At 45.3% G+C, this 17,901-nt stretch overlaps 1 protein-coding gene across 2 annotated transcripts in view; it reads left to right on the forward strand.

Moving 5' to 3' along the window:
* LOC115138466 (cysteine-rich motor neuron 1 protein-like) overlaps nt 1–17,641 on the forward strand; it is a 51,699-nt gene extending 34,058 nt beyond the window's left edge. For both annotated transcript variants that reach the window (XM_029675332.2, XM_029675334.2), the window contains 10 exons: nt 487–690; nt 2,728–2,856; nt 3,159–3,312; nt 6,269–6,390; nt 10,087–10,305; nt 10,886–11,101; nt 12,603–12,815; nt 13,612–13,737; nt 14,333–14,511; nt 15,110–17,641. In XM_029675332.2, the coding sequence (XP_029531192.1) occupies nt 487–690; nt 2,728–2,856; nt 3,159–3,312; nt 6,269–6,390; nt 10,087–10,305; nt 10,886–11,101; nt 12,603–12,815; nt 13,612–13,737; nt 14,333–14,511; nt 15,110–15,301 (1,754 nt within the window). In that variant the 3' untranslated portion in view covers nt 15,302–17,641. The remainder of the gene's footprint in view (nt 1–486; nt 691–2,727; nt 2,857–3,158; nt 3,313–6,268; nt 6,391–10,086; nt 10,306–10,885; nt 11,102–12,602; nt 12,816–13,611; nt 13,738–14,332; nt 14,512–15,109) is intronic.
* The last annotated feature ends 260 nt before the right edge of the window (nt 17,642–17,901 follow it).

The raw sequence follows: 17,901 nt of genomic DNA on the forward strand, positions 1-17,901 counted from the left end.
GACAGGAAATTAGATATGTATGTCTCGCTGTGTTTTTAATTAACTAATCTTTCTCCGATATGACATGCTCGTCCATTCAGCTCTACTTACATACATTAGATCCCAGTACATTTGCTTTACATCCACTCTCTAACTCCTTGAGGAGCTCTTGAGGGTTCATCCACCGGTCTTGGTGGTTGGCCAGTTTCTCCTGGTCCCGCCAGGAATATCCTGCTTCCCTCACCTCTGATTCCACCATATCCTTTGTTAACTCAATTACGTGGCTATGACGTGTTCCCACATTCGTAGTTGATGATGACAACGGCGTTGATGATGACTATGATGATGATCTGATTGAATCTGTTAGGAAGTAGAGTGTGTGTCATAAGGCATATGTACCACACAGCATTTACAAGTAAGGATGGCATACCAAACAGCACAGTATAGTTCCCACGCTTATCTCCTTCTGATCCCAGCCTCTGTCTGTCTCCCTCTCCGTGTGTCCAGATGTGGAGCTCCTGTCTATGGACAGCACAGAGGCCAGCTGTTGGGTGAACAACAAGCTGCGTGGCCACGAGGAGCAGTGGAAGGAGGATGACTGCACCTTCTGTCAGTGTGTGGATGGAGACCCTCACTGTACCGCCATGGCCTGCAAACAGAGCTGTCAGAACCCAGTCAAGATCCCTGGAGAATGCTGCCCCTTCTGCGAGGGTTCGTAAGGAGACACACACACAATAATATCTGTATGCACATACTGTTCTTGGGGCGGCAGGGTAGCCTAGTGGTTAGAGCGTTGGACTAGTAACCGGAAGGTTGCAAGTTCAAATCCCTGTGCTGACAAGGTACAAATCTGTCGTTCTCCCCCTGAACAGGCAGTTAACTCACTGTTCCTAGACCATCATTGAAAATAAGAATTTGTTCTTAACTGACTTGCCTAGTTAAATAAAGGTCAAATTAAAAAACATACAGCCTGTAGCAGGGACTACAGCTGGCTTATAACTGAGAAAACCGATTGGCTAGTGTTGAAGTAGTTGGAGATTTACGTCTGAAACTAGGAAGGAACAGGTCAAATGTAATGCTACATATGTTCTACACATAAGCAGTCAATTCCCTCACAAGGAAATATCTCACGTCGCACTTCTTCTGAAGTAGCCTCATGCATGGACATACCACACATTTTGATGGAAGATTGAATTTTCAGTTCAACTAGCCTAATAGGGCAGGAAAGAGCGTTACATGAACTCACAGTTTTGAATATAATTACAATGTCTAATTGAAATGTTTCTGATGTATTGTGTAAGGGTCAGGGGCACCACCACCAATTGCATCTGGCATTCCATTGAGCTCTTGATATAGCCAACATAGTGTGTCAAAACTGATATCATAAACAACTTGCAACTCGCCAGCTGATTTTCAGGAATTCACCCCCATTAATGGCCACCCCCTCACATGTCAATGTAGCTACATCTGATGTATAACATGTCAATGTACATCTGGCAATTAACGTCTTCATCGGTAAATGGAATGGTTCCTACTGCGCTGGACCAAACTACAAAAACATTTGTGTTTGACAATACAGTCAGTTTGAGCTCGGAACCTGACTGGTGGAACTGGACTGTAGGATAGTCTCTCCCCCTGAAGCTATGTGGAGGCCACGTTGGCCGCTCATTAAAGAGGAGGCCACAGAGCATTCTTCAGCTGCAGGCTCCTTTGTGATTTTTTATTGGCCCAGCCTGCAATATAAGACCCACCTGCATGAGGCGCGTCTTAGACTGAAGGGTTAAATCCGATTTATGGTCATTCCGGTGTTTATATTGGCCACACAGCATTTACTGCGATGCGGCCTCTGCAGAAGTCAGGGAATTCATATTTCCTGCGCTTCACGGAGCAGAGCGTAGCTGTTGTGAAGGAAGTTGTCAAGGAAGTGAGTTTGTGTTTATACAGGACGTACCGCCCCAACCTACCTTCAACCGATCATGTCAGTGCGGAGCTATAGGGAGCTCTCTGCATTGTTACAAAATTTGGGAGGCTCACGGCGATGCGGTAGAGAGCTTGATTTGGCCTCCACAAGTCTCCTGAGGCTCCGCAATCACGTCACACCTACCGTACGGAGCCTCCCGACTGCATTGCCGGATCAAGCTTAATTGGAGTGGATCACTGTTTTTTTTTTTGCGTAATTAGTTACAGCTCGTTTGGTGCTCCTCCCTCTGAATGTAGCAAGATAATGGAGGACCCCCCAACTAGACCCCCACCTAGCTTCCCCTGGTTGTGGCTTGTACATGTGTGACTCAGGCCAGCATTACACCTCATCCCTGGTGGGCTCCAGTGATGATGTGGCCCTCTGGGTCTGTCCAGTGCCAGCCTCTGACTCACCAGACTCCCACACAGGGGCTTCTCTGTTTGGGCTAGAGCCAAGCCGTGCTACTGCACTCCTTCAGGTCGTTTAGACAACATGTGACGTGCTCATTCATCAAAGCCCTCTGATAGAGAGCACCTATATCTGTAATGGCCCTGTGTTTATCTCTAATCACAGCGCTCTCTCTCAGATGGCAGCAATGTGAACACTGAACCATTTCTGTTGGCATGGCGATGGATGTGTAACATTGTGTGTCTAAGTGTTCTGCTCTTTACTCTCATAAAAGCCTAATTTGAGAATAGTATGACATGTCTGTGAGTGTTATAGGCTTCACAGAGGCAGGTATAGTATGACATGTCATAGAGAGTTATAGCAGCTTTTCTCTCCCACAGAGCCTTCGTATGAGACGGTGAGCCCTATGCTGTGTCCTCGTCTGGAGAACTGCTCTTTCTCAGGGAAGGACTGCCCCTACGGCTTCCAGCAGGACAACAACGGCTGCCTGCTCTGCCAGTGCCTCAACCGTGAGTCTCACACCAGACGCAAAGAGTTAAACACAGATACATAAACACACATAAACACACATGAACACACATAAACACACACATACTGGTACTTGTTCCAAATGTCAAGTCCCTGGCACATTATCTCCAATACAGAAACATAAAGCAAATATCTGTCGCACCTCATTTGTTACCATGGCTGCATGGTATTCACAGTTTTTTTGTCATTGGAATTCGCTAATGAAACGCCCTATAGAAAACTAACATGGTGTTGATGGATGAGCCAGCCGATGGTAAGGTGACCTCCATGTGAACTGTTTCAGATTACTCCTGCCCTGACCTGGGGAAATACTGCTCGCTGCAATGCCCCGTGGGATACGAGAAGGATGACTTTGGCTGCGAGGTGTGTGAGTGCAGCTCTCCAATGCCCAAGTGCCGACCCCTGACCTGCAGCAAGACCTGCCCCTACGGATATGTGTAAGTCCTCTGAATTGTCTACACATCTTCAAGTTAAGCACTGCTCATTATTCACCCCTTATTTTCCACGCAGCTCAAAGGCTGTTACAGACCCACTGGTCACGACTGAAAGACCAAAGCCTGAAGGAATGGTGATTTGTCTGGTTTATTATTGACATGGGCCCTGACATACAATCCACTCTCTCTTTAGCTGGAAAAACACATTTCATAAATCATCTTTCCGTCTCAAAACAACGCTAAAAAACGCATCTGCACAAAAGCGGCCTTTATGAATTGTATACAATGAGATTCTTCTGGTATCTGAACCATGCTCTCTGGAGCCTCCGCTCAAGATGGGCCTGATATGTCTGCACAGGATGCCAGCAGAGAGGCAACCCGAGGGGGAAGAGGAGCAGGAAGCGGTGGCTTCATCACTCATAAGCATCGGTTCAGGACTGGCTTCAGAAGTCTGAATCCTCGATGAGCTAAGTAAATGCATCACTTTTCTAGCAGAGTGGTGCTTCTAAAATGGACCAGTGAAAAGACACAGAGACGGCTTTGTATAAATTGGCTGCATTTATGACCTCTGCAGAGAACTCTAGACTATATCATCAACTATATCATTTGTGGCTTTTTCGACTAAACCACAATTAATACAAACCTCATAAACTATACTTGCTTTGAACAGTCCAGTTTTCTTATCTCAACAGTGTAGAGGAGGGAAAGCGTGACCACTGAGCAGTGGGCTGTCAGAGTGGGTCAGAGCCCTAAAGGTGTGTTTACATTGACATTTGGCACAGTTGAGCGCCTTGAGCAGGACACAAAGGAGGACTTAAAGCGTTTCCCCTCCTCAATGGGTCTAAATCATCATCGGATCTGACTGGACGTGCACGGCATTCTCCTGCTGCCCGGGCCGGCACAGAGACAGCAGCCCCAGAGCCAAGCATGGTGCACAAAATTCCACACAACACCTTTAAACAAAGCCCAGCTCCCAAGGTGGCCAGACTTTCTGTCTCTGTGTTTGTACACAGAGGACCCAGCCAGCTCAGAGCTCAGCCTGGCCTCTCCATACTGCCTTTACTGCTGTTTCAGCAGAGATGTGCCCTCTGCTAGTGGATCGGCTGCTGTGGGACACAGGGTTAATCTCCTGTTTTATTTATGTGGCCGACAGAGAATAATAGTATAATTAATCCCACCTAACAAGCTCAATGTTTAATTGAAAAGATGGGTTACTTGTTCCAGAAAAAGAGAGAGCGTGGGAGAAACATATAGAAAGAGGCTGGAGTGATGTAATAGATGAGTCCATCTGATCAACATAATTTCTCAACCTGCTGCTCATCTACACTGAGTGTACAAAACATTAGGAACACCTGCTTTTTCCATGAAACAGACTTACCAGGTGAATCCAGGTGAAAGCTATGATCCCTTATTGATGTCACTTCTTAAATCCACTTAGATCAGTGTAGATGGAGGGGAGGAGACAGATTAAATAAGGATTTTTAAGCCTTGAGACAATTGAGACATGGATTGTGTATGTTTGCCATTCAGAGAGTGAATGGGCAAGAAAATATTTAAGTGCCTTTGAACGGGGTATGGTAGTAGTTGCCAGGTGCCCTGGTTTGTGTTAAGAACTGCAACCCTGCTGGGTTTTTCACTCTCAACAGTTTCCCGTGTGTATCAAGAATGGTCTATCACTCAAAGGTCATCCAGCCAACTTGACACAACTGTGGGAAGCATCAACATGGGTCAACATGAGTCAACATGGGCCAGAATCCCTATGGAACACTTTCCTTGTAGAGTCCATGCATCAACAAATTGAGGCTGTTCTGAGGGCAAAAGGGGGGTGCAACTCAATATTAGGAAGGTTTCATTTAAAAACACATTTTGTTGTAATTTTTTACCCTTTCACCCCAATTTTGGTGATTACGATCTTGTCTCATTGCTGCAACTCCGCAACGGGCTTGGGAGAGGCAAAGGTCGAGTCATGTGTCCCCCAAAACATGACCCGCCATACCGAGCTTCTTAACACCCGCTCGCTTAAACCTGGAAGCCAGCTCCACCAATGTGTCGGAGGAAACACCGTTCAACTGACGACCGAAGTCAACCTGCAGGTGCCCGGCCACAAGGAGTCGCTAGAGCTCGATGAGCCAAGTAAAGCCTGCAATGCAGTGCTTCCTGGAGGCCAGGAAGGTGTTCTTAATGTTGTGTGCGCTCAGTGTGCGTTTTATGACATCCATAGCTGGATCCAACTAGGTCACGTGATCTGCGTCTGTTCCTAGCTAAATTACAAGCTGTTTTCTCTGTTTGTATCCCTCATACCTTTAGACCATTTAGTGGGGGTTTACTTTCATTTCAGTCCCCATGTAGATCGTCTCTCAAACTCCTCAGGGTTTGTTTTTCCTCTGGTACTAACTCATCCCTGTGTCTGGGTCTGTATCTGCTCTCTACAGAATTGAACTCCCTGCTCTGTTTACAAATCAACCGTGATGATGAGCTCATAGTTAATAGAGAGCAGGGCCTCTCAGTACCTATGTCCCTTAATCAACCTGGCTGCATTAATATCATTTGGCCCTGCTCTGGGCCTCACATATCCGCCAAAGGCATTGGTAGCAATACAGTAACTATCTGAATAGGTTGAATCTAATGGAAAGCATCCGAATTGGCTTTAAACCCAGTGCCCTAGACTCTAGCATTGGTATGGTGTTTGCGCTGTGCACCATGGGGCTTTCACGTGTTCCAGGGTGCTGCTTTTATCTGGCCTCTTCAAAGGCAACTAATATACCAGGGGGATAACAGAACCATGTATCTATTATACCATGCCTGACTATCTGGCTCCACGGCAGCATTCCACCCGACCGCTGGCTTCAGAGCTTTCACTGAAACATGCACCATTTGAGCTTTAAAGACAGCCTTCTTATCTTGCCCTCTCACATTACATATCTGATAAAGACATCTGTGTGTTCTATCTATCCCACAGGAGGAATAAGCACGGCTGTGAGATGTGTCGCTGTGTCAAGTGTCCCCCCTTCACCTGTGACAAGCACTGCAGCGATGGCTACCTGCAGAACAGGAAGGGCTGCTCCATCTGCATGTGCAAAGGTATGGTGCTCATCTGTCTGTCTGTCTCATCTGGTCCGCATCAATATTCATCCCTCTGGGTCAGCCGGTCACACGACTACACGTCCATAACAACAACAGTAGTGTGTGTGTGTGTGTGACCATGTGTGTGTGTGAGTGAGCGTGTGTGAGTGAGTGAGTGAGTGAGTGAGTGAGTGAGTGAGTGAGTGAGTGAGTGAGTGAGTGAGTGAGTGAGTGAGTGAGTGAGTGAGTGAGTGAGTGAGTGAGTGATTTACATTTTATTTTGGGTGGGATTATCCCTTGTGGGATCCCTTGTGGGATTAATTGACACAAACAAATATTACAATAATTCACTATGGTAATTAAATTATCTGAAAAAGGTAAAGATCAATACATGACAGTAAATGACATCCCTAGAGCAGTACAATAATATACATACATACACACAGTATATATACACATACATACAGTTGAAGTCGGAAGTTTACATGCACTTAGGTTGGAGTCAATAAAAACCAGTTTTTCAAATTACTCCACAAATTTCTTGTTAACAAACTATCCGTTAACAATAACGATTGTTAACGGACAGATCATTTCACTTATAATTCATTGTATTCAAATTCCAGTGGGTCAGAAGTTTACATACACTAAGTTTATTTTTTATTTTTTACCCCTTTTTCTCCCCAATTTCATGGTATCCAATTGTTTTTAGTTGCTACTATCTTGTCTCATCGCTACAACTCCCGTACGGGCTCGGGAGAGACGAAGGTTGAAAGTCATGCGTCCTCCGATACACAACCCAACCAAGCCGCACTGCTTCTTAACACAGCTCGCATCCAACCCGGAAGCCAGCCGCACCAATGTGTCGGAGGAAACACCGTGCACCTGGCAACCTTGCACTGCGCCCGGCCCGCGCTGGTGCGCGATGAGTCAAGGATATCCCTACCGGCCAAGCCCTCCCTAACCCGGACGACGCTGGGCCAATTGTGCGTCGCCCCACGGACATCCCGGTCGCAGCCGGTTGCGACAGAGCCTGGGGGCGAACCCAGAGTCTCTGGTGGCACAGCTGGCGCTGCATTACAGCGCCCTTAACCACTGCGCCATCCGGTCGATGCTAGATACACTAAGTTGACTGTGCCTTTAAACAGCTTGGAAAATTCCAGAAAAAATTGTCATGGCTTTAGAAGCTTCTGATAGTCTAATTGACATAATTTCAGTCAATTGGAGGTATACCTGTGGATGTAGTTCAAGGCCTGGCTTCAAACTCAGTGCCTCTTTGCTTGGCATAATGGGAAATAAATAAAAAATCAGCCAAGACCTCAGAAAAAAACTAATGTAGACCTCCACGAGTCTGGTTCATCCTTGGGAGCTATTTCCAAACACCTGAAGATACCACGTTCATCTGTACAAACAATAGTACACAAGTATAAACACCATGGGACCACGCAGCCGTCATACCGCTCAGGAAGGAGACGCGTTCTGTCTCTTAGAGATGAACGTACTTTGGTGCGAAAAGTGCAAATCAATCCCAGAACAACAGCAAAAGACACTTGTGAAGATGCTGGAGGAAACAGGTACAAAAGTATCTATATCCACAGTAAAACGAGTCCTATATCGACATAACCTGAAAGGCCGCTCAGCAAGGAAGAAGCCACCCCTCCAAAACCACTATAAAAAAGAAAAGACAGACTACGGTGTGCAACTGCACATGGGGACAAAGATCGTACTTTTTGGAGAAATGTCCTCTGGTCTAATGAAACAAAAATAGAACTGTTTGGCCATAATTACCATCTTTAAGTTTGGAGGAAAAATGGGCGGCTTGCAAGCCAAAGAACACCATCCCAACCGTGAAGCACGGAGGTGGCAGCATCATGTCGTGGGGGTGCTTTGCTGCAGGAGGGACTGATGCACTTCACAAAATAGATGGCATCATGAGGGAGGAAAATTATGTGGATATATTGAAGCAACATCTCAAGACATCAGTCATTAAGTTAAAGCTTGGTCGCAAATGGGTCTTCCAAATGGACAATGACCCCAAGCATACTTCCAAAGTTGTGTCAAAATGGCTTCTGGACAACAAAGTCAAGGTACTGGAGTGGCCTTCACAAAGCCCTGACCTCAATCCTATAGAAAATGTGTTGGCAGAACTGAAAAAGCGTGTGCGAGCAAGGAGGCCTACAAACCTGACTCAGTTACACCAGCTCTGTCAGGAGGAATGGGCCAAAATTCACCTAACTTGTTGTGGGAAGCTTGTGGAAGGCTACCCGAAATGTTTGACCCAAGTTAAACAATTTAAAGGCAATGCTACCAAATACTAATTGAGTGCATGTAAACTTCTGCCCCACTGGGAATGTGATGAAAGAAATAAAAGCTGAAATAAATCCTTCTCGCTACTATTATTCTGACATTTCACATTCTTAAATAAAGTGGTGATCCTAACTGACCTAAGACTGGGAATTTTTACTAGGATTAAATGTCAGGAATTGTGACAAACTGAGTTTAAATGTATTTGGCTAAGGTGTATGTAAACTTCCAACTTCAACTGTACATACATACATATACAGATAAATAAATACAGTACATGTGTATTTGTGTGTGTGTGACCTTGTGTGTGTGATTGTGAGAGTGATCGTGTCTGTGTCCTGTTAAACGGATTCAGGGTGAGGAGTAGACGATATACTGTGAATTAGAGAGATACGAGTCTCTCTGAAGTGTTGACTTTCTCCCATTATGTAGCAGATGTGATTTGCTGGGACCTTTAGCTGGTCTGTTATGAATGGATGTTTTGACTCTTGTTTTTATTTAACTCTCTCTGAGGCCTGTGTGTGCATGTCTGATTAGATTCACCAACCACAAAAGTTAAAGAAAGTTTGCGAACAGCTTATTTATACACTGACAGTTTTATTTGATGTTTATTTTCTTTTTTTCAGTAATATTATAAATATTTTAGCTTGGCATATATTTTTGGTTTCTTGCTTAGCAAGACGCCGGTGCAGTGGGTCCATTTCCCCACACATAGACACTTCTGTCTATTCCACGGTCCTGTTGTTGACCTTATTTTGATACTCTTGGATCAGGTACTCAGTGGGCTGTTCAAGTATTTATGGATAGGAAACTTTTGGGGAGCTGTACCATTTTCCGTGTGTATAACAGTGTGTTATATCAGTGTGTTAAGAGAGAAGAGGCACAAACCACCGCCCTGGATGTGAAAACATGGTGCGATTCACTGAATTACTGCAGTATGTTCTATTCTAAAACACTGTTCTCCCAGGACTTAACAGCCACACTGGGTTTGTAACACATTGGAGGCCAGTTATTGGCATTTGTGGGGTTTTATAAACTAAACCTATCCCTCAAAAGAAACACAGGACCTCAGTTTTGGGTCCGGTGCCAAAAATCTCAGGGAAATTATTAAACTTAATTTATTTGTGGTGCTGTTGTAAATGGATAATTGGGAAATAAAGGGACTTTAAAAGGAAGGTCACATATTGGTGTTTGGTGAAGGTGGAGCTGAGAGGATCCAGGGACTGTAACAGAGCCAAGACAATAACATTTGCTGCCTTTACTATAAACCGTAAATAATTCTTCTTAATGAAATTTCCACTTTGAATTTGTCATGCCCTGAAACATCCCTGGTGACTGTTTCTCACAGGTTCAAGTCACCAGCCTCCCTCCCTGCCTAACGTCTGTTTGTCTGTGTTCATGTTTGTTTTCCAGAGAGTGGCCACCTGCCAAGCACCACGGCCCCCACCCCTATGCCCAGCTACTGCCTGACCTCCAACGGGCACCGCTATGAGAAGGGCGAGAGCTGGCACGACGGCTGCCGCGACTGCTACTGCCACACTGGGAGAGAGATGTGTGTGCTCATATCCTGCCCTGTGCCCAGTTGCGCCAACCCCGTGGTCAGGCCTGACCAGTGCTGCCCCACTTGTGAAGGTATGTCTTGTCTGGAGCCACCTGGTCTATCAACACACACATACAAAGACACACACACACAGGTCTGGCAGGTCACAGTCCCCTAGGATCTCACTCTCCTAAGAGCCCACTTACTGCCCCAGTAGTCAACCCAGGCCTCAGGCTCCATGAACACTTTGTTGTTTCTGTAAGGAGCAACACACATTGATACACAGTTACACATCCATGCCTCTTCATCCACACCCCTCCCAGTCACTCTATTTATATGGGAGTGACTCAGTGGACTGTTCAAATATTTAGGAGTGAAAGAAGTCTACAACTTTCAGTCACTCGTTTGTCAGTAGACAAGACATTAACTCCTTACGAATGTCAATCCTATTGGGGAGTCAAATGTTTTATCTGTACAGTTGTACTAGACTAGAGGAAACTATGGTCCACCACACATAGTTGTGTAACTGCCAGGCTTTAGTCTTTCAGCATTGATGTCACACATCAATTTGTAGCAAGATGGGAATCTTGTTCTTTGTAGACTCTGAACTCTTTGAATGTGTTGTTGTGTTGCTGTTATCTGTCTTTCCTAACCTATATATCATCTGTCCAGATGAATCAGGAAGTGGTCAGCCGGAGGGCATGGACTTGGTGGTGTGCCGGGCCCCTGGGGGGGAACTCTATATGGAGGGAGAGACCTGGAACCTGGACGATTGTACACGCTGCACCTGCAGGAAGGGCCGCGTCCTGTGCGACACTGAAGTGTGTCCCCCTGCTGTATGTCAGGCCCCAACCAGGAACAAGGACACCTGTTGCCATGTCTGCCCAGGTACAGTACCTTACATCCCCTGCATCTGTCATAGGCTGCTTTAATAGGAAGCATCTAATGCAAAGCCATTTTCTTCTCTGTAAATGTAGAACTCCATCATCATATTAGCCTTGACAAGAGCAATTTCAGATAATATCAAAAGCCCTTACAGTACATCCAGGAATAATTCCAGAAAGAAATGTCAGTTTGTGGTCAGTCAGAGTGGGATGAATCTAAGCTGGAGCCATTATCCGCAACATGTGGTTGTGGACTGTGGAGCCTTGCCTTGTCTTTCCTGGGTGCATGTTAAACGCTGTCGGACAGTTTAATGTCAGGCTTATAAAGAAACCAGACCAAACTGGCTGGGTTTACATTGGTATATGTCCTCCAGACAGGAACACATGTGGACAACCCTGTCCGTTTCCACTGGTCATTTGTAGGGCCAGGAGTTTTTCCTGGCAATGTGATATGACTAGGAAAAACTCTGGGCCCTAGTTATAGCCTATATAACTAGTTTCTCCTGGTCAGGTCACGTGACCCCACCCCCTGTTGAGAAGAACAGAGTTGGTGACCATCTGCACTATTTCAGTACCCTCACCCCTCGCTCCTCCTCCCGCCCCAACACCTCCTCGCACCCCTCACTCCTCCCTTAGCCCCACAAGCATGAGCCCCACAAATAAAAAATGCATGACTGCTCCTGAAACCCACAGAGCCTCCTGGGGAATGCTCGGCTAGCTGCGTTATCACCACATCTCCCCCAGAAAAGCAGTTTTCCCTTATGTATGAGCCTGGCTCTTAGGAATGTGGGAATAATGCACATTTCAATGACAGGCCCCATGATGTTCAGTATGCGTACAGTACTGCCGATATGTGTACAATCTAACTAAGTCTTTGGTTACAGGAAGGCCATTGATCTATGGGCCCGGGGGCAATGAGACACAGAGATAAGCCAGAGATTTAACTGACAGAGAGAACAGCAGCCATGTGTTCCCTAGTCATTAGCTAGCCTCCTGCTAGTTTTTGCCATACAGTTAAAATCATCTTATCTCAAACACAGACCTACAGGTCCAATAACCGCTCTGGATTAACATGTTATACTGCCGGTGTTAGCCTGGGAGATGTTATACTGCCGGTGTTAGCCTGGGAGATGTTATACTGCCGGTGTTAGCCTGGGAGATGTTATACTGCCGGTGTTAGCCTGGGAGATGTTATACTGCCGGTGTTAGCCTGGGAGATGTATACTGCCGGTGTTAGCCTGGGAGATGTTATACTGCCGGTGTTAGCCTGGGAGATGTATACTGCCGGTGTTAGCCTGGGAGATGTATACTGCCGGTGTTAGCCTGGGAGATGTTATACTGCCGGTGTTAGCCTGGGAAATGTTATACTGCTGGTGTTAGCCTGGGAGATGTTATACTGCCGGTGTTAGCCTAGGAGATGTTATACTGCCGGTGTTAGCCTGGGAGCCAGGGGATTATCTGTGATAAAGTTAACCCTTTCTCTCCATCCATCCCTCCATCCACAGAGGGTCCCCTGCTCCCAGTGAGCACCAGTCAGCAGGAGTATTGTATCTCCAGCGAGGGAGACGTGCTGTTGGCTGGGGACACCTGGAAGGCCAATGCCTGCACCAGTTGTTCCTGCAACAACGGAACCATTCAGTGTTTCTCCCAGCGCTGCCCGCCTGCCAACTGCAGGGTGCCCGTCCTGCGCAAGGGCCAGTGCTGCCCTCACTGTCTGGGTGAGTGTGTGTGTGTGTGTGTGTGTGTGTGTGTGTGTGTGTGTGTGTGTGTGTGTGTGTGCGAAAGTCTAGCTGGGTGAGAGCACACTGCTTGTTACCCTTTCTAATGATGTCCACTGTAATTCTGGTGTGTAGAATACATTATTTATGTCTTGTCTTGTGAAAACTGTGAGAAACCCATATTAAGTATGCATTAAAACAAGTCGTTCCTTTGGGACAAGGTACAGCTTGTTATTGAGAAAATTATTATTCACACTGTAACTTGTAGGAAGGGAGGAAAAGTCTTTAGCTAGAATAAGGCAAGCATGTGTGAGTGGCGTCCTGAGTGCCAGTCTTGCTGGCGCTGCATGGGCAAACACGGTTACTCACAGCAACATTCCATGTGACACAACCCACTTCGACAGAAAACATTCCCCAAGCATCCGCACATTCACACGTGTTTCCTGTCTCCGGCTGAGCCGACCCGCCACTCTCCATGGCAGCACAAGAAGGCAAAGCTCCATCAGCTTTTCCTATCGAGGAAAACCTTGGCACGGGCCTGCATTGTTCCCTGTGATTTGTAGCCGTTTCATCTTTGTTTTGGTTATTTGCTCGGTGGAAAACAGCACTTGACAAAGGAGGGTTATGGAAGCTTAGAGAACACGTCCTGTAAACACACCTTATCTACAGACACTCATCCAAACAATAACCTTCTGTTACATTGACTTATGTGGGGCTTTGTTTTTGGGTCAAGTGTGTTTGACATTACATGAGTGAATGGGTATGTGAGTTATGGTTGTGATATCCTGATTTACAGAAATGACAACAACATCTGTTCCAATGATGGTGTCGACCAAGGACCCCAAGACCAGGGTTACTACCACAGTGGACAACACAGTCTGGATCACCACTGCCACCATACCTCCTATCATTTCTGCTACAGGTAACACTAACACTGTCTGTCTGTCCCTCTCTTTCACTTACTCACTCACTCATCCTATAGCCCACAGCGATGGTTAACTAATAATAGTAATAATATGGGACTGGGTGGTAACACCTGCCTCAGCTCAGCCCTGTGACTTGACATGTCATCCAGGTTGTATCACAACCGGCCGTGATTGGGAGTTCCATATGGCAGCGCGCAATTGGCCCAGCGTCGGCCATCATTGTAAATCAGAATTTGTTCTTAACTGACTTGCCTAGTTAAATAAAGGTTCAATAAAAAAAGTATATATATATATTATATAGGGACACTTTGACAAATGAGATAAATGCACAGTGACACATGATGAATCGATGTGGCCAAAACAATACTAACCCATAAGAGTCCTGGGACAGAGACCATTCATCTGAAGACTGTATCTGAGGTATTGGCCGGGGAAAACTGCCAAACACTAAGGAAGGACACGAGCTGCTTTTCATTTCAATTGATTAGAAGGGGAATAATGTAATGTAAATATTGGCCCGTGTGACAGCAGTGTGTGTAGTCTAGTCTGTGGGGGAGAGCTGATATTAATACTGTTTGATTCTCCTTGCAGACGGGAACAGCCTGGGAGAGAACTCCCACAGCCAAACTGAGATGGCTCTCATCTACCAATCAGCAGCCTGGATACTGGCTGGCCTACTCCTGGCCATCATCATCTTCCTCATCGTGGCGCTCCTCATCAACAAGAAAAAGAAGTGGGTGCAGATGTCCTGCTACAGTGCCCCCAAGAAGGTGAGAGGCATTGTGGGTAAATCAGCTCATTAGGCCCTGTACTGAACGCACAGTTTCACCAATGAATTTCAACCTTTACATTTGAGCAGACCAGAGCGACTTCAGGAGCAATTAGGGTTAAGTACCTTGCTCAAGGGCAGACTTTTAACCGCTAAACTACCTGCTGCAAACCAGCATTGCTGCCCAAACTTAGACCCTTGTGGTGCTAAATCATAGCACCATAGTGGGGCGGGCGGTTGTTTTGGGTTTTAATCTGTGGGTGGGTCGTGGGTTTTCCTTGATCTTCCAGCTCCTGCTACAACCCGTGTGCAGGGCGTCATAAAGTAGGGATTCATGTCTTTTTCCAGGACTTAATTCTGAAGGAGCACTTTGAACTGTGTCAAGTTTATCATCAAGTGTGATAGTTTTACAACACCCCCATGAAATAAGACTAGTGGCAGAGAAAATTGTAAATCGTCACATACTTTCTGAACAGTCTCTCCCGTCCGAACTAGACACAGTGCACGCTAACCCAAAGCAGTAGGATCCAATCAATAACTGGCAAAATAATTGATATTTGAAACCCTGGGAATCTTTCATCTCTCTTCTCCTTTCTTAGACTGTGATCCTGAAGAAGCATGTGAATAAGAACTCGTTGGTGTACATGGAACCTTCAAAGGAGAACAAGTTCCAGAGCGTGAAGAATGACTGCAGCATCAACTTCTCCCCAGAGATGAGCTCCCCGTGTGTGGAGAGAATGAGCATCCCCCGGGCCAAGCTGAGTATGGGCCAGGGCAGGGGGCAGCGCTAGATCCCTACAGGCCCCTGACCACCAGCCCCCTAACCGGACCCCCAAACTCTACACCGCTCGCAGGGCTACCCAGTACTTCCTCTTCTCTCTTTCACACATTTCCATGGTGATCGATCCACAAAACGATATATTGTACTGTACAGCCACACACATGTCTGGGATCCCCCCCTTCTCCCTCTCTCTCTGGCAGTAAAACTGATGATCCACAACAAAACACAAAACATTGCAACTTCCTGTTGCTTTATCATACTGCTATATCCTGCGTTTGGCGCTTTACTGTGGCCTGGCTGCTGTGGCGGTGAGGAGAGACAGGGGAGGCAGGAGGATGTGGCCATTCTGGGACTTTGCCATACAGTTCACCACAGACAGAAAGACAGCCAGAGAGGCTACTATTCAGCCAGAGAGATCATTTTTGCTTCTCGCCTCCTCTGGAGCTGGAACATGAAGCTAATAGGAGGAGTATAAAAGCTTTAGGACAGCAGTTTGGGTTCTAGACTAGAGGGTCTCCAGTCTGCTGGTTTCCATGTGCTGCAGCGCAGCACTCAATTGATCAACAATTGTTTTGGACGTGAAGCCATTTTAACTGGTCTTCCAGTTGTAATCAAAATTGGATGGGAGGGATTAGCAGATATATGGCTAGATCCATGACTCTCTCCTCTACGCAGTCAATGACTGATCAACATCAGAACCCAGCAGACTCAGGGAAAATAGACCCATACTCCTGCTTTAGAACGTTTGGTATCCATCTTAGATTCTTTTTTTGTTGTTGTATTTCTATGTGTACTAGTTGTAGTGTATTTCTTGGTTTTGTGATGGTCTCCATGGTGGCAAGATTAAAACATTGTAAACACCAGCCTAAACTTTCTCCATTAACGCAGAGGAAGGATGCTCTTCTCTTCCCACTTACTGTAGTGGTTCCTGTCTGCCTCAAAGATGACCAAGTCATTCCATTCAGAAAACAACCAGCTACCCTGGAGAGAGGGAACAAATACAGTATGATGTAATCTGTAATCTGCCTCAGCCGTGAAGCCAGTGTGTCTGTCTGTAATACAGTATAGTCCTTCATCCTTCTCCACTCAATAACTCTTAGTCTGGTTTCCTTCAGAAGGAATCATCCCATTGACTGAACTTCATCATGTAGAAATGGCAATGGACTTCAAGAAGTGGATTAACATGAATTCAGACTTATTTTATAGCTTGCAGATAAGTCGACTCGTTACAAGAAACTACAGAAGCAGTGCCAGACCTTCTGGAGTAACTCATGAGGAATGTCGATATACAGTAAGCCTCACTTATATAAGTTAATTTACAGCCGTGCACAAACAGGAGCTACTGTTTCCAGAGAATGTTAACATGTGCATTAGTAGCCTTCCTTTTACAGCCTTAAATGTTTATAATATTTCATTGTTTCTCCTATAACATATTCTAGCCCAATTCAGTACACTTTGAAGAGTTCAACTGACGTGCTATGTATTCCATACCCAGGTAACCTGCCTGAAGGTCTCCCCATTCCACCAGTTTATAACGTATTACAGTGAACAAAGGCAAGGGGTTCAAGGAGACTGCTATGAACTGTAAATAATAGTACATTACAACATCAGAGCATGTTCATGAAAATTAGCACTTTTGTAAGTGTTCAGTGTTTTAAAAAGCTGTGGGGGAGAATTCCTAGGGGATAAAGGCCTAAATCGGGGATTTGATAGGCATATTTAGCACGTAATGATAAACCACTCAAGTTAACATACTGTTGCAGCACAGTCTTGGCGTATTAACAATCTGATCGATCTAGTGAAAGAGCTGTGCTTTGGAGCTTTACAAAACAGACTGGGGTTTAATAAGAAATCTTTGGGCATGATTTCATAATTACATTGCCACTCTCTCGATACAAAGACCATTGTGATGTCAAAAGTGGGTGGAGACAAATGTAGATTTCTATTGAAGAGTTCTAAAAGTAATTCTGTCGCTTTGGTTCTGTTTGAATCACAACCATGTGCTTTAAATGAAGTGAAGATGCGGCTTGTAAAAGCCTACAGTTATTTGTTTTTCCTATGTGTAAAAAAGGTAGATAAAAGTAGTGGACAGAAGAGTACCTTATTTATTTTTTCACATAGCTTTATTTATTAATACTAATCTATAGTTTGAGATGTGTTTTTGGCAAATGAACTTGGTAGCCAAAGCTGCTGTACATTTTCGATATTGTAAACCATTTACCATTTCTATCTGCTTTGTTATTCAAGCTTATTTATTTTACTTTTGCAAACTGTAAATACATTTTTCTTAGATGTTGAACTGTAACATTTACACTTATTTTGAAAAAATAAAATGTGTGAACAAAAATGACTTTGCCTTTACCGTTTGGGAAGACATTTCAGTGTTTGTGTCATTTCCATGGTGAGATTATGTTTGCAATGAGGAAGTGTGCTGTGCTTGTTGGGTTCAAAAGAGGTAACATGGTTAGATATGACATCTGTTCCTTTAAGTACTCTTGCCCAGTGCTGCCGAAGGAGATCAGCTTTCCCTCTCCGTTAGTTTGCAAAAGGATTTAATATTCCCATTTCTCTTTAGCATAGTTGCTATGCTCTGCTTATCTGTGTTGTGTT

The sequence above is a fragment of the Oncorhynchus nerka genome, linkage group LG12 (assembly GCF_034236695.1).
Source record: "Oncorhynchus nerka isolate Pitt River linkage group LG12, Oner_Uvic_2.0, whole genome shotgun sequence".
NCBI lineage: Eukaryota > Metazoa > Chordata > Actinopteri > Salmoniformes > Salmonidae > Oncorhynchus > Oncorhynchus nerka.